A 23585-nucleotide genomic window follows, 5' to 3' on the forward strand; every position below is an offset into this window, starting at 1 on the left:
ACCATTCTATAAATGGAAGGATTGTGTAGATCGTGAGAGCGTACATAGTAGCGAAGGCAATGGGCATCACGGCGATCAAACAAGGATGGAACATTCGCTTCTGTATAGAGGCTCTCAACAGGGAAAGAGCGAAAAGCACCAAGGCACAAACGTAATCCTTGGTGATGGATAGAGTTAAGGCTAGAGAGAGTAGCAGGAGAGGCCGCGGAATAAATCTGGTCACCATAATCGAGTTTCAATAAAATGAGGGCTGAATGTAGGCGAAGCAGAGTTTGACGATCAGCTCCCCAGGAAAGATGAGCAAGGGTTTTAAGAAGGTTTAGCCGGCTGTGACAAGTTGCCTTCAGAGAGGTAATGTGAGGTTTCCAGGATAACCGACGGTCAAAGAGAAGGCTTAGAAACCTGACTGTATCACGTTCGGGGATACGGGAGCCATAGAGATACAAAGGATGATCAGGGATAACAGAGCGTCTAGTGAAAGTAATTTGGTGAGTTTTGGTACTTGAAAATTTAAACCCATGTGTGGTGGCCCAAGTGGAAACATGGTCGACCGCATGCTGGAGAGAAACTGCAATAAGATGACAGTCAGCACCTGCACAAGCAATAGCGAAGTCATCAACATAGAGTGATGACCAAATATTGGGTGGAAGAACAGAGGCCAAATCATTTATAGCAAGGAGAAAAAGTGTTGTGCTTAGAACACATCCCTGAGGGACACCTTCAGCTTGGAAGAAGTCCGGGGAAAGAACATTATTGACTCGAACATGGAAATGTCTGTCAGTTAAAAAGTTCTTAACCCTTTGACTGTTTTCGACGTATAAATACGTCTTACGAGCCAATGTTTCTGACGTATATATACTCAATAATTCTAGCGGCTTCAAATCAAGTGGGAGAAAGCTGGTAGGCCCACATGTGAGAGAATGGGTCTGTGTGGTCAGTGTGCACCACATAAAAAAAATCCTGCAGCACACATTGCGTAATGAGAAAAAAAAAACTGATCGTTTTTTTGGAATAAAACGCCGAGTTTGAGGTGTATTTTCGTATAGTATTTATCGTTGTATTCGCGTTTTCATGGTCTTAGGTGATAAAATGGAAAACATTTTACAGAAATAGAGATGATTTTCATTACTTTTACGATGAAAACGACCTTGAAACTGAGCTCAAAGTAGCGGAAATGTTCGATTTTTACCAATGTTCAAGAGTACATAAATCACACCACACGTCCAATACACGTCAACTGGGGAGTCTAATATTCTTTCACTAGTGCACTGATATTATTTATACCATTTTTACAATAATGCAGTCGTCTGCATAACAGTAAATTTTGTATTTTTTTGTATGAATAAAAAATCAAAATAGAAAGCAATAATAATATAAGAGGGGCCTAGAGATGTGACTAATGAACAGAGCATATGTTATTTTAGTGCCACGAATGTCTACCTTGTTTATTCTGGACCCTATTTTGAAATTGGCATCTTTTTTATTTTGCGTGAAATTGGCCAAATTGCCAATTTCTGACCACCATATTGGGTAGTCCAAATTAGTAAATGGGAGGTTTCTTGTACTCAGCTGATAGATAAAATGCAGTTCTAATGAAATAGCTATGAGTTTGGTCAACTGGAACAATGGAATTGGCTGAAAATTGGGCTCAAAGTCGGCGAAATCGCCGATACGCATATGTCGCCGAGACCGCTAACTTCGCGGGAGCATAATTCCACGAGTTTTCGACCAAATTTCGAACTTTTGGTGTCATTACCATCGGGAAAAGATTCTCTATCATTTCATAAGAAAAAATAATTTTTTTTTTTTTCAAAAATTGAGCGACATAGAATGACAGTTTCAGAGAGGGGCCTGAAACAGTCAAAGGGTTAAGGAAGGATGGTAGATTGCCTCGGAGGCCTAAGGAATGGGCCTGGGCCAAAATATTATACCTCCAAGTTGTGTCATATGCCTTCTCAAGGTCAAAAAATATGGCAGTAACTGAGTGATTATTCGCAAAGGCATTACGAACATACGTATCCAAGCGTAGTAAGGGGTCTATGGTAGAACGACCCTTACGAAAGCCATATTGACTAGCGGAGAGACTGTTGTGTGTCTCTAAATACCACATTAAACGTCGATTTACGAGACGTTCCATCACTTTGCAAACTGCACTAGTAAGAGCGATGGGGCGATAGTGGGAGGCATCATGTCCTGTAGTACCCGGTTTGCGGAAAGGGAGAACAATGGCAGATTTCCACAGCTGGAGAAGAACTCCTTGTGCCCAAATAAGATTGAAGAGGTGTAAGAGGACTACAAGGGCTGACCGATGTAAATGTTGTAACATACGAATATGAATGTCGTCAGGCCCAACTGCCCATGACCGGCAAGCTGAGAGCGTTGCCTTCAGTTCTTGAAGTGTAAAAGGCACATTATACTGTTCTTCTCTGAGAGAAGAAAAGTCCAAGGGTACTAACTCTCTGGCAGACTTTGAGGAAAGAAACGAGGGGCATAGATGGAGCCCTCGGGAAATACGGACCAGATGAGTGCCAAGTTCAATGGCAACGTCGAGAGGGTTTGCTACATCAACACCAGCGACCCGTAGAACAGGAGCCGGGTCAGGAGAGTATTTACCACTCAATTTCCTCACTTTTTTCCAGACTGCACTCATAGAAGAAGCAGAGGTGATGGTGGAAACATAGTCTCGCCAACAAGTGCGTTTAGCTTCACGGATGACACGGCGAGCGATCACAAGCTTCTGCTTAAAATCAAGAAGTCTCTCAGTGGTTCTATTGTACTGGTACCTGCCCCATGCAGCACGTTTCAAACGTACTGCACGAGCACAAGCAGGAGACCACCAAGGCACGCACTTCTGTGAATGCCTGCCTGAGGTTTGGGGTATAGAATGATAAGCTGCGGTATAAACTGACGTCGAGAAGATGTGTAGGAGCTCATCAATGGAGGATGAAGAAGGAACCTCACTAAAAGCAGTGAGGTGTGAGTAAAGATCACAATTTGCCTGATCAAATTGCCAGCGAGGGCTACGGAAAGGTGGTGAATAGGAAGGAGAAGTAAGAATGATCGGAAAATGATCGCTGTCATGTAAGTCTGGTAGAACAGACCAGGTGAAGTCTAGTGCAGTGGAGGAAGAGCAGACTGATAGATCGATGCAAGAGAGAGTATGAGTACGAGGATCAAAATGGGTGGGAGTACCCGTATTTAAAACATGGAGGGGGTGAGAGGCGAGAAAAGCCTCCAACTGGATGCCACGTGAGTCACAATGAGACCCCCCCAGAGGAAATGGTGGGCATTAAAATCACCAAGTAACAGAAGTGGTGGTGGTAAGGATGAAACAAGAAAGGCAAAGTCTGGGATAGAAAATGCCCGAGAAGGAGAGATATATAAAGAACATATTGTAAACCACTTATTCAAGTGGATACGGGCTGCAGTGTAATGCAGCGAGGTATGGACAAATAGTTGACAATATGGAATATCATTGCGTAGAAGAAGGGCACTTTCATTAAAGGTCCCATCTGAGAAAGGATCCGAAGAATACAATAAATTATAGCCTGAGATAGGTTGGAAAACAGCCGAGTGTAATTTTGGTTCTTGTAAGCAAGCACCAACAGGGGAAAAGCTGGAAAGCAACATCTGAAGCTCACCCCGATTACCCCTGAGGCCGCGGATATTCCACTGTAAATAGGCCATGATTGGCGATGAAGAAAATATCAGGAATCTGTAGGTAAAGGCACCTACAGACTAGAGGGGTTAGAAAAGTCAACGTGTGGTGGCACTGGAAGACGTTCAAGTAGCGAAGGAACGGAGCGTTGCGAAGAATGGGGTTGTGAAGATGGAGGAGAGGGAAGAGAAGGAACAGGAAGTGAATCAGTGTCCATTGAAGGTTTAGTCTCTGCAATATATTCTGAAATGGCTTCAAGTGTTTCTGAATTCAAAGATGTATGGGAGACCATATTGGAGATAGAAGGAGGAGGGTGAGTAAAGATTGGGACAGTAATGGACTGTACCAAAGTAGAGGGGGAGGGAAGAGTGTAAGGGACTGGAGATGAAGTGTGGGGGGGACAGAAGAGGCAGAAACCTGGGAGGTGGCAGAAGAGGGAGAAACTTGGGAAGGGACAGGGGTGGAAGGCATAGTACGAGGAGGAGGGTGAATCTCCACACTTGTAATAGAGCCAGAGAGAGGGGAAGAACTAGGTACAGAGACTGGAAAGGTAAAGTGTGGAGGTGGAAGAAGGGAAGGAAGGGGCAAAGAAGATTTGAGCAATGTGGATTTTTTGGACTTCTGAGTAGAGGGGCGATTGGTATTAGGTGCCGTACGAGGTCTTGTCAATACTAGGGCTTTTGAGGAAGGACACGAAGATGTGAGAACAAACTGAGTTGTAGTCGGGACGTCAGAGCCAAGGACAGCAAAAGGATTAGATGCTGTAGTGGCTATGGGAGGGGTAACAACAGAGGAGGCTGCAGAAGATGGTACCCCAGAAGTGGGGGGATGTTTGGAAACACGAGAATAAGAAACATGGGGTAGTCTCCCTTGGAGGCAGAGATGGGTAACTGCCATAGCATAAGGGAGACCTTCTGCCTCTTTGAGGCAACGGATTTCACGTTCATTTAAGTAGACCTGGCAACAGTGGGAGTACGAAGGGTGAGCTTCATTACAATTAAGGCAAGATGGAGGTTGACTGCAAGATGTATTAGAATGGTCGTCGGCACCACAGACTGGGCATTCGGCCATAGATCTGCAATATTTCGCTGGGTGACCAAAACGCCAGCAATTTCTACATTGTTGCGGTGTAGGTATCACCTTTCGAACTTGTAACCGATGTCCCGCGACATATACAGAGGACGGGAGTTCTCGGCTGTCAAAAATTAAACGAGCCACATTGCAAGGGTAACGTCTCCGCCCCCGGGCAGGAAGGACATAAGTGTCTACTTTGAGGACTGGGAGATCCTGGAGTTCCAGCTGTTCAAAAATGTCATTGCCACATGACTGGAAATTCTGTTGGACTATGGTATGGGGCAGAATGACAGTACCACTACAAGAATTGAGAGAAAGATGTTTTTCAATAGTGATAGGAGTAGTATCGATATTCGAAAGGAGAGAAAGATCATGAGCTTGGGTAGCATTCTGGACAGTGACGATGCGCATACCGCTCTTGAGAGCATGAAATGAAATATCTCTACCAACATGACGCAGGAGTGCTTTGCCAATACTATGGTCAGAAAGGTAGGCAGAAGAAGAAGTTGGTCTTAAAGTAAAGAATTTAGTCCACTGTGTGGTCCGAAACTGAGCGTGGAGAGGGAGTGCTTGACATGTCGGTCTTTTCCGAGTAGAATGGGAAGGTAACGAAGGAGCATCATCAGGAGATTGACATTGGCGTTTAGGAGTAGGACCGGAGTTGGTCCGGCGTGAAATGGGCGGGCGATTCGAAAATTGCCGTACCGTAGAGGGAGAAGCCGGAAGCATAGTCAAAGGAGAGCGGAGTTCAGACAAATCGAAGGAGTCACTCGAAGCCCCGGTACCTGAAGCGGGTGAGGAAACACCACCAGCAAGAGGTACAGGGGCATCAGGAGTGTCCGAAGAGTGGTCTAAACACAAGGCAGGGTCAGAATGGGGTGCGGTATCAAGAAGGGGCCCGGGGGTAGTGGGTTCATGGACTAGGGCTGCCATGGTTAGGTTACTCCTTTGCTTTTTGTTTTTAAGAAAAAAAAAAAGAAAGAAGAAAATAAAATAAAAATAAAAAAAGAATAAAAAAAGGGGGGAGCGGGGAGGAATAGTTCCCAGGAGGAATGAAAGGGCCGGAAATCTCCCTCCGCGCCCAAGAGGACCTCAACACCGCTAGTAGCGCAGATGCAGCATGGAACCCGTGCCATACCCTACCCTTCATGCCAGTAAACCAGCAATCCGGGATAGCAACCTCACATCTGCCGAGCTACCTCAGTGGACAAAAGAGAGGGCGGCCGGATATCCGCCACAAAGCATACCTCCTTCGGCCACCATCCCCAGAATCCGAAAGGTGGCTTCCAGAGATACACCCGTTGCCCGAAAGACACCCAAAGCTACTCCGGGATACCGGAGAGGGATCGGGACATCCCCAGGCAATCCAGATTCCACGGCAAACTACACCACCGCCAAGAACCTCAACGGAATGGGATGGACCCCAGTGTCCTTTCCCCTACCTAGGAACTAGCGTGCCTGTGGGAGAAATCCCAAAGGCCAAAAAGAGGAAGGGCAAAAGGGAGGGGTGAGGAGGAGGAGGAGGAATGGAAAAAGGGGAGGATGGGATAGGGGAGGGGAGAGTGGGGGGTAATTAGGTTTGGTCTGAGGAAGAAGACCGACAGGGCTAATTCCTCAGACCAAGAGCCTCTTCACCACGCCAAGGAGCCCCCCTTGAAGAGGTAAAGTCACCTTCAGACTTCACAATGAGGCAGCCATTAATAACTTCATAACAGCAGTAACAAACATTGACTGGCACACTGAGCTAGAAATCTATACAGATATTGACGAATGTTTTAATAATTTTCTAAAAAAGACCCAATACCTCTATAACAAGCACTGCCCTAAAAAAAAAACTAAACAGATGACAGCTAAGAGACTGAACATTCCCTGGCTAACACCCAGCATTATCAAATCCATAAATACAAAACACCGATATGAAAAACAGTACAGAATGGGTCACATAAGCAGAGACCAAACAAAACGTTACTCGTCAATCTTAACCAGCCTGATAAGAAGGGCAAAAAAATTGCATTATGAGAACAGATTATCCAACTTACGAGGTGATATAAAAAAGACCTGGAAGACCCTATCAGAAATTCTGGGAACAAAAAAGATATCACGAAATAGCGAAATCAAATTAGAAAAATCAGATGAACCCCAACTCCCACCAACAGAAACAGCAGACTCAATGATTTCTTCTCCACTATAGGACAAAACCTTGCCAATAAAATCCCAAGCTCAGATACCCCACCAAATGACTACCTCACTGGCAACTACCCGAACACACTGTTCCTAGCTTCAACTAACCCATACGAAGTCTCCCTTATTATCAACGCACAAAAAAACAAGGCAGGAGATTTAAATATCTTACCACCCTTTATATACAAAAAAGTGTCACAAGTACTATCACCAATCATTGCAACACTCTTTAACAAATCCATTGAATCCTCCACCTTCCCTACAGTTCTCAAAATAGCAAGGGTCACCCCGATCCATAAAGGAGGAAACCAAACAGAGTTGAATAACTATAGGCCAATATCCAATTTACACCCTCTCTCAAAAATCTTCGAAAAATTAATTCATAAACGAATCTACTCCTACCTCATCTCCCAAAACATACTCAACCCCTGCCAATTTGGATTCAGGCCTAATAAAAATACTAATGATGCTATTATACACATGCTAGAACATATATACACTGCAATAGAGAAAAAAGAAGTCCCACTGGGGATCTTCATTGACTTACGTAAAGCTTTTGATACAGTTGACCATGACTTACTCCACGTAAAATTGTCACACTATGGTATTAGAGTGCACTCCCTCAACTACCTCAAGTCATACCTCAGCAACAGAAGCCAATATGTGTATGCAAATGGGGCAAGCTCTTCCGCACAACCAATTACAGTTGGTGTCCCACAGGGAAGTGTCCTTGGCCCTCTTCTCTTTCTCCTATACATAAATGACCTACCAAATGCTTTGCAATTACTCAAACCCACACTTTTTGCAGATGACACTACATACGTCTTCTCTCACCCGAGCCCAGTCACGCTAGCCAATACTGTAAATATCGAATTACAGAAAATATCTACCTGGATGAGGACTAACAAACTTACACTAAACATTGACAAAACCTACTTCATTCAGTTTGGTAACAGAGCTACAGATGTACCTCTTAACATAACGATAAATGGATCACCTATCACAAAGCTAACAGAGGGAAAATTCTTAGGAATCCACCTTGATAATAGACTCAAATTTCATACACATATACAACAAATTTCTAAGAAAATTTCCAAGACTGTAGGCATACTATCGAAGATACGGTACTATGTTCCACAGTCAGCCCTCCTGGCCCTTTATCACTCTCTTATTTACCCCTATCTCACCTATGGAATTTGTGCATGGGGCTCAACAACAATTAACCATCTCAGACCACTAATTACCCAACAAAAGGCTGCAGTTAGAATAACAAATTCTCACTACAGGCAGCACACTCCATCAATATTCAAAACACTCAACCTACTCACCATACAAAACATCCATACTTATTATTGCACCTATTACATACATAGAACACTTAACTCTGATATTAACCCTCCCCTCAAACATCTCCTTGCCAACCTCAACAGAACACATGACCATAACACAAGGCACAGATCACTCTTTGATGTTCCTCGTGTCCATCTCACGCTATGCAAAAACTCAATGCACATAAAAGGCCCTAAAATCTGGAATTCATTACCTGTAAATATAAAAGAAACACTACCTGCTTATAAATTCAAGTCTCTTCTCAAAGATCACTTACTCACCCAAAACCAAATAAATACTGAATAACTGAACCTTATAAATTGTATATCCAAAATGTTACTCACAATTATATCACATAAATGTTAAACCTAGGACCCAATCTAACTTTGTTATTTTTTAAATACACTACCTAACAGAATACTCCATTCTACTGAATGAACAGCAATGCATGCAACCATATGACCTGTCTTTGTAATACTCATTTGTGCTTTATAGTTATCTGTTTGCAATAATGTCTTATCACTGATTTCATCTTTGCTTAGTTAATCTTAAGTTAATTTTAAGCCAGCCCGTAATGCTATGCATATAAGTGGCTTTGGCATGCTGCTCTTACCTGTATTTTTTGTACCTCTGTAAGTATGCTAAAATTACTAAATAAATAAATAATGAATAGTTTTGATGAAAATATTAGCTTCCTCTTTTAGGCATTACTGGGAAAGAAAGGCCTCGTATGATGCTAAAATGATCTGATTTTACGTTTTTAAGTGCATATTCTGAATCAGCATAGAAAATAGTACTCCTGGCATGATTCTAAGTAATTTTGAAAATCTGGCTGAAAATGGCATTTTTTTTGGCAATTCTACCAATATTAATACAAAAAACTTTTTGGTTTAGAAAGACACGTAAGCAAACACTATGACATATTTATTAGAAAACATTTCAGTCCTGGGACCTTGATCACTTCTAACATACAGAGGTAGAAAGACTTTATATATATAGGCGGAGAGTGAGGTGTGACGCACATGACCTGAGGAATGTCAAAAGAACATAAGAATGGAGGAACACTGTAGAAGGCCTACTGGCCCACGCAAGGCAGGTCCTTATCAAAGCAACCTCTACCTATGATGAGGACGGGTAGACGATGAAATAACGTGACTCCTGTGTTGTTGGGTTGGTGGTGCTTAAGTATCATGTATGCCAATGTTTTTGAAATTTTGTAGTTTCCAGTGTTGCGTTCTATAGTGTCGGTGACGGCGATTAGTGAGGCTTCTAGGCACCATCGGCATCTGAGGTCTGGTTCGGTGAGAACGAGTTGTGCCTCATTCCAGTTCATCAAATGCCCCGTGGAGTCTGTGGAGAACACAGGCGTACCTTACATCGTCTCTGTTAAAGGCATTTCGATGCTCATTCAGGCGGACTGCAAGATCTCTGCCAGTCTCGCCTACACATTTCTTGGGACAGAACCCACAGGGGATAGTGTAGACGCCTGCTGTAGAAGTTAGCAGGCGTCTACACTATCCCCTGTGGGTTCTGTCCCAAGAAATGTGTAGGCGAGACTGGCAGAGATCTTGCAGTCCGCCTGAATGAGCATCAAAATGCCTCTAACAGAGACGATGTAAGGTACGCCTGTGTCCTCCACAGAGACTCCACGGGGTATTTGATGAACTGGAATGAGGCACAACTCGTTCTCACCGAACCAGACCTCAGATGCCGACAGTGCCTAGAAGCCTCACTAATCGCCGTCACCGACACTATAGAATGCAACACTGGAAACTACAAAATTTCAAAAACATTGGCATACATGATACTTAAGCACCACCAACCCAACAACACAGGAGTCACATGATTTCATTGTCTACCCATCCTCATCATAGGTAGAGGTTGTTTTGATATGGACCTGCCTCGCGTGGGCCAGTAGGCCTTCTACAGTGTTCCTCCATTCTTATGTTCTTATGACATTCCTCAGGTCACGTGCGTCACACCTCACTCTCCGCCTATATATATAATGTCTTTCTACCTCTGTATGTTAGAAGTGATCAAGGTCCCAGGACCGAAACATTTTCTAATAAATATGTCATAGTGTTTGCTTACGTGTCTTTCTAAACCAACTTGTCGGTATTTATTACCAAGGTTTATACCAAAAAACTTTTTCTCTCAAAATGGAAAATGGTCATGATGACACTCTTTGTTGGATCAATTGATCAACACAAACATGAAAAAGTCCGGGGTTCTGCCTAACTCCTTTGATACATTCAAACCTCCACATGTCTTTGACCATTTCTCTGGCTTTTCCCTCTACGATGCAGCAATTTTCAGATTGCTTGTACATCTCAGGATGGACCACCTCCAGTACCACACTTAAATGACCATGACCATTAACAGACGATACTGCTTTGATTACTGTACCTCTTGTTCTTCCCATTAAAGACTAGCACAACACTCACTTCCCTCACACATTACATTTCAAAGCACTCAATAGACTAAGTTTTTCATTCTGCATCTGGCATCTCCCAGTGACTATCTATCTGATCATAGTATCAACAAGGTACTCCTCTGCCATGTTGGTCAAAATATTTCATTTCATGCTCTTAAGAGTGGTGCATGCATCATCAGGGTCTGAATGTTGGCCAGGCTCACAATCTTTCCCTTCTTCCATAGACTATATTCCTGTCACGATTTGAAAACACACTGCTCTCAATTCTTGCAGTGGTACTGTAGTTATGCCTCATACCATTGTTCTGACATTCTGGAGCAACTTGAACTTCAAGACCTCCCAATTCTCAAAGCGGACACTTATGTACTACCTGCCTGAGGGCAGAGACACTTCCCTTGCAATGAAGCTCACTAAACTCTTGACTGCTGAGAACTTCCATCTCAATTTATGTTGCTGGACACTGTTTACAAGTGCAGAAATTGCTGGTGCTTCAGCCACCCAGCAAAATATTGCAGGTTTATGGCAGAATGCCCAGTCTGTGGTTCTATTGATCATACCAATACATCTTGCGACCTTTATAGGTTTAGCGCTTTTTTTTAACACATCGGCTGTTTTCCACCGAGGCAGGGTGACCCAAAAGAAAAAAAAACTTTCATCATTCAACATTTTCACCATCATTCATACATAATCACTGCCTTTGCAGAAGTGCTCAGATACAACAGTTTAGATGTCACTTCAAACAGCTGATGTCCCAAGCCCCTCCTTTAAAGTGTAGGCATTGTACTTCCCACCTCTAGAATCCAAGTCCAGCTAACTGGTTTCCCTGAATCCCTTCACAAAATATTATCCTGCTCACACTCCAACAGCTCATCAGGTCCCAAAAGTCATTCACCACTAAATTTAAGAAGAGAAACTTTCGTTTTTCTTTTTGGGCCACCCTGCTTCAGTGGAATACGGCCAGTTTGTTGAAAATATAACAAACTCTGACAATACTGTTGCCATTGGTTATTGAATTGTTGAGTAACCACTCAAAAAAAATTGAATAGAGAGGGCACTAAGGAAAGCTAGCCCATTATGAGTAGATGCCAAACTCAAGAGGCTGAATAGAGTAGTACCGGGAAGTGAGCATAAAAAGCCCAGGGAAGCAGTAAAGCCATGGAGAGAAAGGAAAACCAGCTGGAAACAAATTGAGAAGAGATTGTGGAGGTTGAGGTGTGAGGCATAACAGTACCTCAAACAGGAATAGGGTGGAAAGGAAGGGAATTGTTTACATAATTTATTACAAAGCATTTGAAAACTGCAAATGTACTGTACATTACTATCAAATATTAGCTCATACTACATCACAGTTGGGTACAAATACGAATGTATCCTGAGTACATCATGCACTTAACAATATTAAGTGGAAAATAAAAAATCAGAATTAAGGTTGCAAGATGATCTATTTGACATAGTTTCAAATAAATAAATAAAAGTGTGTGTGAGAGAGAGAGAGAGAGAGTGTGTGTGTGTGTGTGTGTGTGTGTGTGTGTGTGTGTGTGTGTGTGTGTGTGTGTGTGTGTGTGTGTGTGTGTGTGAGAGAGAGAGTGAGTTACCATTTGGTCCTAGGCACATGTCGATTAGACACTAGGCCTATTGTATGTGCATGCGTGTGTGTGTGTGTGTGTGTGTGTGTGTGTGTGTGTGTGTGTGTGTGTGTGTGTGTGTGTGTGTGTGTGTGTGTGTGTGTGTGTGTGTGTGTGTGTGTGTGGTGTGTGTGTGGTGTGTGTGTGGTGTGTGTGTGGTGTGTGTGTGGTGTGTGTGTGTGTGTGTGTGCATGTGTGTGTGTGCATGTGTGTGTGTGCATGTGTGTGTGTGTGTGGTGTGTGTGTGGTGTGTGTGTGGTGTGTGTGTGGTGTGTGTGTGGTGTGTGTGTGGTGTGTGTGTGGTGTGTGTGTGGTGTGTGTGTGGTGTGTGTGTGGTGTGTGTGTGGTGTGTGTGTGGTGTGTGTGTGTGTGTGTGTGCATGTGTGTGTGTGTGCATGTGTGTGTGTTATGGTTTTTGTTAACAAATATTTTGGTATGGATAATTTTATGGTTTATTTCACTCAGTGTGGCAACAACTCACTCCTCCCATGTGAGTGTGAGTGTGAGTGTGAATGTGTGTGTGTGTGTGTGTGAATGTGTGTGTGTGTGTGTGTGTGTGTGTGTGTGTGTGTGTGTGTGTGTGTGTGTGTGTGTGTGTGTGTGTGTGTGTGTGTGTGTGTGTGTGTGTGTGTTTAAAGCATTTCAGTGCTGCAATTCACAAATGAAATACTTGCTGAATCCTAGACATGTTCTACTTCTGAGGAGCCAGAAGTAATTTTTGAAATGTAAATGTTATTATACATTACTGTATGTTGGTATGGTAATGTAATCATCAGTATAACTCTAACTATTAAATTAATAAATTATCAATAAAAAATCAGTATAATGATAGAGAATACTCAGCAGCCTCAAGGAGAACATTTGGAAAATTTTCATTAAATTCTTTTATTCTCTCTAAAGCTATGGGTGTTCATATTACCCAGGGTGGTACTCATATACTGTATAAAGCATATACAGGGAGAGGTATATATAAATCCAGGTCAATATATTTGTGCGATGATGTTTGTGGACTGAAGCAATATAACACCACACACAAAAACTGCTTCACATTGTCTTGAACAAGTGTATTTAATCATTTGTACATTGTATATACTTTTATGAGTGTTGTATGATTATATATACAGTATACATATAACATCTTTATAAAATTTACTAAAATAGAGAACTTACTCAACAAGATTCATCTTCAACCCTAAGCTGAACTCAATTAAGGTGAAGAATTTACTATGTACTTGTGACAGGCTTTGGCAATCTCATTTATTATGCTATAGTTATCAGGTGGCAGATACCTATGAACATAGAAAACAAAGACTATACAAAGCTAAACCCCCCAAAATTAAAATCATTTACCATATTGTAATTATTTGTAACAAGTCAAATTCTTATGTGATATCCTATTAAAAATACATAGATCAAACTGATAAATATGGTTGTGCATGCCTGTGGAGGGAATGCTCATTGAACATTTATATGGGTAAAAACAGACAAGAAAAATATATAATGGAGTTTCCTAGCTACATCATTAGCAGATTCCAAATATACATATTAATCAAATTTATCACTTTAATCATTTAACCAACAGGTTAGAATTGGAGATCTTCTGATGCAAATAAAAAATTATTTATCAAGAACAGTACATATTTTATTGTTGTTATACTTTCCCTGAGCTTTTGTGAAGGAAAATATAGACCTTCCCTGACTGACAACAGACCATCACATCAGACATTTCACTTATGGTTCTAGACATCAGCTGTCTCTCTGACTCTTCCTACAAGAATGTTCCTGCAGTACAACACATTAATGATGAGGAAGACAACAAATATGGTGATCCATGTCTGTGTTATAAAGTCTGTAAACATAGATAAGTACAGTATGTCCTGCAAAATATATACATTTTCAGTATCTGATTATGAAATTTTTTAAAAGAATCTAAAGAGTTAAAACATAATTACTATTATCATCTCTACTCTATTTTTTCACTTTAATGGGGGAAAGAATATTGTAGGAAACACAATAAAGGTGATCAAAACTCATATTTAAAATAATACACTACACTGTTCTCATATAAGTTACATATACTAAAGTGTATATAATACTGGCATAAAACATAGCAAGTGTATGCTCTCCCAAGTAAATAACTAAACTGACTAGTAAGAAAAATCACCTCTGGTCCACCCTCCCTTGTGATCATAATATGCAAGTGAAATACAGTTAAACTGCACTTATCACAGAATAAACCTTAACTCTCAAGTCTGCATTAATGGGTTATGTTTTACCCTAACATTAACCTTTTTTCTTAAAATTAGAATACTAATAAATAAGAGTACTTTACAGAGGAGCGAAGGGAATTACCATACTGTATAGTGTATGAAATCATATCATAAATCTGAAAATATTATGAATTCTGTAAAATTAAACATAGCTCAATTAGAAGTGGCATATGTTTGACAGGGTTAGTAGAGCATGAGCACTAGCAGGTTTAGCTTGGTTTACATATTTGACTTAAGAATGCACTAAACATGGGTGGTTAACCCTTTCAGGGTTTCGGCCGTACTAGTACAGCTTACGCACCAGGGTCAATGACGTACTAGTACTCATAAATTTTAGCGCCTTCAAATCTAGTGAGAGAAAGCTGGTAGGCCTACATATGAAAGAATGGGTCTATGTGGTCAGTGTGCGCAGTACAAAAAAAATCTTGCAGCACACAGTGCGTAATGAGAAAAAAAAAACTTTGACCGTGTTTTTGGATTAAAACAGCGACTTTGCACTATATTTTCGTATGGTATTTATTGTTGTATTCTAGTTTTCCTGGTCTTATTGTATAGAATGGAAGACATATTACAGAAATTAAGATGATTTTGACTGGTTTTACAATGAAAAGTACCTTGAAATTGAGCTCAAAGTAGCAGAAATGTTAAATTTTTACAAAAGTTCAAAAGTAAAAAAATCATGCTAAGCATCCAATACACATCAACTGGTGAGTCTAATATTCTTTCATAAGTGCGCTGATATTATTTATACCATTTCTACACTAATGCAGTAGTCTGCATAACAGTAAATCTTCTATTTTTTGTGAGAATAAAAATTCAAAGTGGAAAGCAAAAGAAATGTAAGAGGGGCTTGGGGACATGACTAATGAACAGAGGAAATGTTATTTTAACGCCAGGAATGTCTTTCTTGTTTATTCTGGACCCTGTTTGGAAATTGGCATCTTTTGAAATTTGTGTGAAATTGGCAAAATTGCTAAATTCTGACCACTGTATTGGATAGTTGAAATCGGTAAATTGGTGGTTTCTTGTATTCATTCGAAAGAAAAAATGGAGTTCTAGCGAAATAGTTATGATTTTTGTCGACTAGCACATTGGAACTGGCCGAAAATAGGGCTCAAAGTAGGCAAAAATCGTCGATGCGTAAACATCGTCGAGACCGCTAACTTCGCGGGAGCATAATTCCGTAAGTTTTCCATCAAATTTCATACTTTTGGTGTCATTATGATTGGGAAAAGATTCTCTATCTTTTCATAAGAAAAAATTTTTTTTTTTTATTTTTTAAATTTGGGGGACCCTGAGAACAAGTCTCTGAGAGGGCCTGTGGACCCTGAAAGGGTTAAGGTGGAGGGCAACCAGTCATTATAAAAAAAAAAATAAAGGATGAACCAATACTGTTAGAACAAAAGAAAACAATTATGAAGTCTATCAATAAGGGTAAGGACATCTGAAGTCAAGGAAGAGGAACATGCTCAGGAGTTGACCTGTAGACTACCAGGTTAAGGTCAGGCTGGGATGATGGATGGGTCTCTGAGAAGAATCCTGTAATTTTGGAGAAAACCAGTCAGATAGCATAGTATAACCAAAACCACAAAAGAGAAGGCTTGCCATTTAGGATGGAAAGATTAGTTTGAGCAGTATAAAAATACTAGAAATTAGAATTTCTGAATATGGAAACATAAAAGCCATATTTTTCATGCTGATTAATGCAAATATATAGACAGGGTTCACAGTAAAACCAATGGTAATGATATACAAGTTAAGCAACATAGCAAGCACATGTAATAAAGCTGTATGCAGTGATCTGGATGTGAAATATAATTAAATCCAATTACACTGGATCAGTGGCAGTGATGGGGGAGGTTGTTTAGGAGGACCTCAGACCCCGACCCTGCCTTGGTGAGATACGACTAGTGTGTTAAAAAATAAAACTACTTCAAAGCAGGTTTTCTAGCCCCACTTCCAACCAGATAGCCGCCCCTAATACAGATATTCTCATGCCACCCCTGCACTGGGTTTAGACAACATACTGTAGTGAAATACCTTGTCAAACACAAATGATAATCTCATATACATGAAAAGTGCTAAACCAAAAGGGTCATTCAGTGCTTCATGGCAAAGGTGAAAGAAATGATAAGAGGGAATAGGTGGTGTTGAGGGAAAGACCTTGGCTGAAAGGAGAGAAAGGTCACAGCTTATATATAAATTAGTATCAATTAAAAAAGCATGGAGTGAGTCTACATTAACATTGCACCTGCTAGAGAGGAGGACAGACAAGTAAGCATTTAAGGGTGCTGAAGGAGTCTGCAATGAAGTTAATGTGCTTTCTGATGAACAGAACATTTGATCAAGAGATGTTAGACCGTTAGCAAATATTTATGGAATTACAAATCTGGCAAAGACAATAAAAAATAGTCTTAAAATTAATAGACCCTTAAGAGTAGATGGCTACTTAACAATGGGACAATATTTAAAATCAAGATTCATTTATCATCTCTGACAAAAATCAATTTTGTTTGTATTTTTGATCATTAATCCTCTCTCATCTTTTTTATTCAAATTTATTTTGAAAATTTTTTCAACTATTCTGTCAATATATATATTTTTAAATAGTTTTTAATACATTATGTATTTAGGTTTAGATTTGTAAAAAATATAATTAAAATTAAGAAGTATTTCTGACTATTCAAAAGTCTTGTATAATTCAAAAACTGTGGAGGAGAAAGAGTGGGTGTGATGCCAACATTAAAACATCACCACCACCACTGTTGCCATCAACCACCCCTCACTTCACTTGAGGGTATAGTCAACACCTAAGATATCATCACCACCTACCACTTCCCTCACCTCACCTGAGTGTACTACCATCACCTAAGATGTCATTACCATGACCAATCATCTCACCTCATTTGAGTGGGCATACAACCATCACCTGAGATGTTACCACCACCACCAACCATCCCTCACTTCTCCTGGTAGACATTCAAAACACAAACATAGGAGATGAATCACCTACACTGCATGTACAAATACTGCTGGTCATCACCCTCCCCTCCTCTCTCTACACATGAGTAAACAAACATCACATTCAGATAAGCCAAAAGTTCCTTAAAAAAAGGTTGAATAGGGGATGATTAAAGACAAATGGTTAACTTTTCTTTGAGTTAAAATTCGCTATGATATTTAAGCTTTCAACATGTGATACACTGTACGGTATCTAACATATAAGTACCATGAAATGTCTTACATAGAAATATATCAAACACTCAGTATATGACAATCTATTAACACTGATTCTATAAAAACAATTATTCACTTCTCGACATTTACTCCTGGAATGAGATCAACTCCTCATGCACTCTTTCACACACTTCAAAAATAATATATTAATATACAGAGTGGGCCAAGCAGAATCAAAGGGAGCAAGTATATTAGCTAAGGAGCAGGAGAGTAGGGCTGCGTCTCAATAATGTGAGGCTGGGCATTGCACCTTGACAATGGCTCCACTTCCTCATCACTTCCACTTCTATCTGCAAAAATGTAGCAATTTGCAAATTTTTGTGTCTACAGGTATGTGACTAGTTTACATATTGCACTTAAACACATAAATAAGTTAAGCTGTCAAACTGAATACAGTACTACATACTTGCTAGTCTAATAAAGTATGCTAGTGTAACGAAACACAGTATGATATTGTTATATTGTTTACACATTTGAGGACTGGAATCTTGTGGCTTATTGTCCCTCAAAAAAGGCTCCTTGATGCTGATGAGGTAATCCTGATCCAAGGAATTAGACCTGTTCTCCCCTTCCTTGGCTCAAACACAACTGCCACCAATCAAAGACACAGTATGACCCCTCTAAGGATTTAGTGCTTCCTCCTGAATATAATAATAATGTGGCTTATTGTAGCCCCTCTGCAAAAACAGGATCTGGTCAGTAATTCAGTTACTGGTCAGATTTTATGGTGCTTAAACTAAGTACTAAGCAATGTGCACATCATTTAAAGAGGGGATGTAGCCCCCTCAGTACACTATGTATACACAGAGGTAAAGAGACAAGGGGGAATAAGTGAAGAAGGCAGATTTAAAATCAGCCATAGAATGCAATGAGAAATTAAAAAGGAAGTAAAGAACAAATAATGCAAGAGATGAAATAATGAAAAGAAATATAGAAAAGAAAGTAAAACATCTAAGGGACAGCTGGCTAATACTCAAGCACCAATATTAAGATAGAGGTTAGGAATGAATAGTAAGCAGGCCTATGAGAATGACCACATAGGGCAAAAACAAATGAAAAGTAGGCTTGTGCAACAAAAATATAAAAGAAAAGCCATGAAATCACACAGGATTAATCAGAAATGCTGAAAATAGATTTTAACCCTTAAATAGTCCAAACATATACAGTGGACCCCCGGTTAACGATATTTTTTCACTCCAGAAGTATGTTCAGGTGCCAGTACTGACCGAATTTGTTCCCATAAGGAATATTGTGAAGTAGATTAGTCCATTTCAGACCCCCAAACATACACGTACAAACGCACTTACATAAATACACTTACATAATTGGTCGCATTCGGAGGTGATCGTTATGCGAGGGTCCACTGTATATACGTTTTTTCAACATTTGAAAGTATGTAAAAAAAATGTAGATCTTCTTGATTTACATTTAAAAATGTGTAAAAAAACTTTTATCTACATTTTTTTTTTGTTATGTATTGGAAAAAACAATGCAGTCAGCTGCAAGTGGTAATTTTGCATGTTGCTGACTAGGATGGTGAGTTAATGATGAGTAGTTATACTGTCAGTAAAAATGTCTTAATTTAAAAGAGCTATTATAAGTCTAGGTATGGTCATGTGAAGCTACAGTTGTCTCAGTAATTCTCGGTTTGGTTATTTATGATACTATTTATAAACAATTATATATGCTGCTTAGGAAACCAGCTACTTGTGGGTCTTAACCCTTTCAGGGTCTGTGCCGTAGTTCTATGGCTTTGAATTGAAGGTCCAAACCATAGATCTACGCCATGAGCTCAGCTCACTCTGATAAGCTGTGAGCGGTAAATTTGGGCCTAGATATGAGAGAATACATCTATGTGGTATGTGTGCACCACATAAAACAAATCCTGCAGCACACAGTGCATAATGAGAGAAAAAAAGCTGAGACTAATTTTTTATTAAAACAGCAATTTTGCAGTGTTTTTTCCTGTTTTTTATAGTATGTATGCATGTATGTATGCTAAAATAGTTGTATTTGTGATTTCTTGGTCTCATTTGATAGAATGGAAGATATATTACAGAAGTAGAGATGATTTTGATTGGTTTTAGTACTGTAAATGGATTGAAACTGAGCTCAAAGTAGCAGAAATGTTAAATTTTTGCCAATGTTCAAAAGTAAACTAATGACCTCGCATGTCTAATACATGCCAGCTGGTGGGTCTAATATACGTTCACAAATGTAGTGATATTATTTATACAATTATTACAATATTGCATAACAGTAAATCTTCTATTTTTGGTTTGAATAAAAATTCATTATGTGAATAAAAAATCAAAATGGAATTCATTTGTAAAGCCTGAAAGCATAGCTAATGAACAGAGGAATTGTTAGTTTAGTGCCAGGAATGCCTGCATTGTTTATTCTGGACCCTATTTTGAAATTGGAATATTTTGAACTTTGTTAAATTGGCCAAATTGCCAATTTCCGATCACTTTATTTTGTAGTTGAAACAGTCAACTTGGTGATTTCTTGTGCTTAATCGATAGAATAGAAATAATACTAGTGAAATAGCTAAAAATTTGGTCGACTGGAACAATGTAATTGGCCTAAAATGGGAGACAAAGTTGGTAAAATCGCTGATGCGTAAATATCACTGACACATTAAAATTTGCGAGAGCATAATTTCATCAATTTTCCATTAAATTTTGTACTTTTTGTTTTATTACCTTCAGAAAAAGATTCTCTACCATTTCATTAGAAAAAAAAAATTTTTTTTTTTTTTTAAATTTTTGGACCCTGGTGCACACTTTGAAATTTGGCCTCTGGACCCTGAAAGGTATAAGACTGCTTTAAGTTGATATTTAATAAAGAATAAAAAGGAACAATACTGTGACTGGAACAATACACAGTTAACCCACACATAGGAGAATGAAACTCATAATGACATTTCAGTGACTAGTTATTGGTCCAAGTCAAACCGAAAAGCCATCCTAAGTTTCATTCTCCTATGTACGAGTTATGTGAGTGCTGAGGTTATATCTTATTTTCAGAACCAGAGATTGTGAGAAAAGAATGCAAACATGATAAACTCCATTTGTTTCAAAAACTGCAAGACTCTGGGCTATGAATGAGGCTACTGACAACAGTGAAAAGTTTGTACAAAGAAAAATTATGAACAAAATGAGAACTATCTTGAGCACAGATGATTATTTTGTAGATATAAAATTGGATTCAGAAAAAATGTGATATCATACATATTTTAATCTAATTAATAAGACAAAATAGCAAGCAACAGATGGTAACTTTGGTTGTGTTAAAAATTTTATATATGTTGATGCCATAGTATTGATGATTAAGAACTGATATATGCAGAATTAGAGGTATGACAGAGAGCAGGATTGCAGATGAGCAAGGAGGCTTTTGAGTGGGTAGGGGATGTGTAGATCAAGTGTTTACATTGAAGCATATATGTGAACAGTATTTAGATAAGGAAGGGAAGTTTTTAATGCATTTAATGATTTAGAAAAGGCATATGATAAGAGTGGATAGGGGAGCAATGTGGCAGATGTTGCAAGTGTATGGAATAGGTAGTAAGTTACTAAATCCTGTAAAGAGTTTTTATGAAGATAATAAGGCTCAGGGTGTGTGAGCAGGGTAATATTTAGTGAAGGGATTTAGGGAAACCTATTAGCCGGACTTGAGTCCTGGAAATGGGAAGTACAATGCCTGCACTTTAAAGGAGGGGTTTGGGATATTGACAGTTTGGAGGGACTTCTAAACTGTCATATCTGAGTGCCTCTGCAGAGACAGTGATTATGTGTGAGTGAGGTAAAAGTGTTGAATGATGATGAAAGTATTTTCTTTTCGGGAATTTTCTTTCTTTTTTGGGACACCCTGCTTGAGTGGGAGATGACCGACTTGTTGAATGATTAAGTACTGATATATGTTGATGCCACAGTGTTGATGACTAAAAAAAAAAAAAAAAAAAAAATCCAACATTGGAGAAGTACAGAAGGATGGGGAGACCAGAAATATGAAGTTCAAGTTACCAGGCTTCGTTATGGGAATCTGAGCCTAACTTACAAACGCTGAAGACAGTATCTATTCATTCCCACAGACAAAACAATGAGCAACTGATTCATTCACCAACAAGGATTTTGGCTATGGTGACCCTTATTCTTTTTAGCTTTGCAATGCCTCATAAATGTAGAGGCAGAATAGCACAATTAAGTTGAAGGAAATAATAAGAAAGAGTAAAATGATGACTTTTAGATGTGTAATACAGCCAGATACAGTTGAGTGGCTGTGTAACATTAACCCTCTGACTGTCGCAAGCCCATTTCCGAAACTGTCATTCTATGTCGCAAAATTTTTGGAAAGAAAAAGAAAGAAAGAAAGAAGAAAGAAAGAAAGAAAGAAAGAAAGAAAGAAAGAAAGAAAGAAAGAAAGAAAGAAAGAAAGAAAGAAAGAAAGAAAGAAAGAAAGAAAGAAAAAGAAAGAAAGAAAGAAAGAAAGGAAAAAAAAATAATCTCATGAAATGATAGAAAATCTTTTCCCGATGCTAATGACACCAAAAGTATAAAATTTGATCGAAAATTTACGGAATTACACTCCCACAAAGTCAGCAGTCTCAGTGATTTATATGCATCGGCGATTTCTCTGACTTTGAGCCCTATTTTTGGCCAATTCCTTTGTTCCAGTTGACCACACTTACAGTTATTTCTTTAGAATTCCATTTTTTTTCTATCAATTGAGAACAAGAAACCACCCATTTACTGATTTCAACTACCCAATGAAGTGGTCAGAAATTGGCAATTTGGCCAATTTTACACAATTAAAAGATGCCAATTTCAAAATAGGGTCCAGAATAAACAATGCAGACATTCTTGGCACTAAAATAACATATCCTCTGTTCATTAGACACGTCTCCAGGCCCCTCTTATATTACTCTTGCTCTCTATTTTGATTTTTTATTCACACAAAAAATTGAAGATTTACTGTTATGCAGACTACTGCATTATTGTAAAAATGGTATAAATAATATCAGTGCACTAGTGAAAGAATATTAGACTCCCCAGTTGACGTATATTGGACGTATGGTGTGATTTGTTTACTCTTGAACATTGGTAAAAATCGAACATTTCTGTTACTTTGAGCTTAATTTCAAGGTCATTTTCTTCATGAAACTAATCAAAATCATCTCTATTTCTGTAATATGTTTTCCATTCAATCAAATGAGACCAAGAAAATGAGAATACAACCATAAATAGAAACCTGATATACACTCTAGAATGAATAAAATACATGTATGTCATTATGTGGACAGCAGAGGGAGGAAGATTGTGGTCGAACATTCTAGCTATGAAAACGTCAGAGGTGTTATAAGAGAAAACGGAGTTTGTGAGGCTAGCTGAATTAGATCTGGTGTACATACAACATTTACATATCTTGGAGAAGAAATGCAGGGCAGCATATCCTGTCAGGAGTTCACACTTTTCTTAAGGACTGCTATGTACAATTTTTATGTTTATCTTGCTACACTACGTATCTCCTGTGAGCTGTTTCTCCATCAACCATGTCAACAGCAGCTTTACCGTCTTTTATATGACACAAGTCGGCTGCTTAGAAATTTCTGTAATGCCCTTTGCTGGCGCTATAGCCTTTATAGACCCTTTCTGCTTTAGTACTGCACATATAGTAGATTATTATTATTATAATCATGGAAGCACTAAACCCATAGGTACATATAGTAGAGGGGCTACACTTGTACTCACTTGCCAAGTCCTCAACCCTCATAC

The 23585-nt window shown here is 39.3% G+C and overlaps 1 protein-coding gene across 4 annotated transcripts in view; it reads right to left on the reverse strand.

Annotated features, from left to right (window-relative positions):
- Nucleotides 1–12099: 12099 nt before the first annotated feature.
- The window catches only part of LOC128692541 (transmembrane protein 8B), a 296349-nt gene continuing 284863 nt past the window's right edge, over nucleotides 12100–23585 (reverse strand). For 3 of the 4 annotated variants that reach the window (XM_070080854.1, XM_070080865.1, XM_070080869.1), the window contains one exon: nucleotides 12100–18098. In XM_070080854.1, the coding sequence (XP_069936955.1) occupies nucleotides 18004–18098 (95 nt within the window). In that variant the 3' untranslated portion in view covers nucleotides 12100–18003. The remainder of the gene's footprint in view (nucleotides 18099–23585) is intronic. The other variant, XM_070080860.1, reaches the window with a different exon arrangement.

The sequence above is a fragment of the Cherax quadricarinatus genome, chromosome 6 (genome assembly GCF_038502225.1).
Source record: "Cherax quadricarinatus isolate ZL_2023a chromosome 6, ASM3850222v1, whole genome shotgun sequence".
NCBI lineage: Eukaryota > Metazoa > Arthropoda > Malacostraca > Decapoda > Parastacidae > Cherax > Cherax quadricarinatus.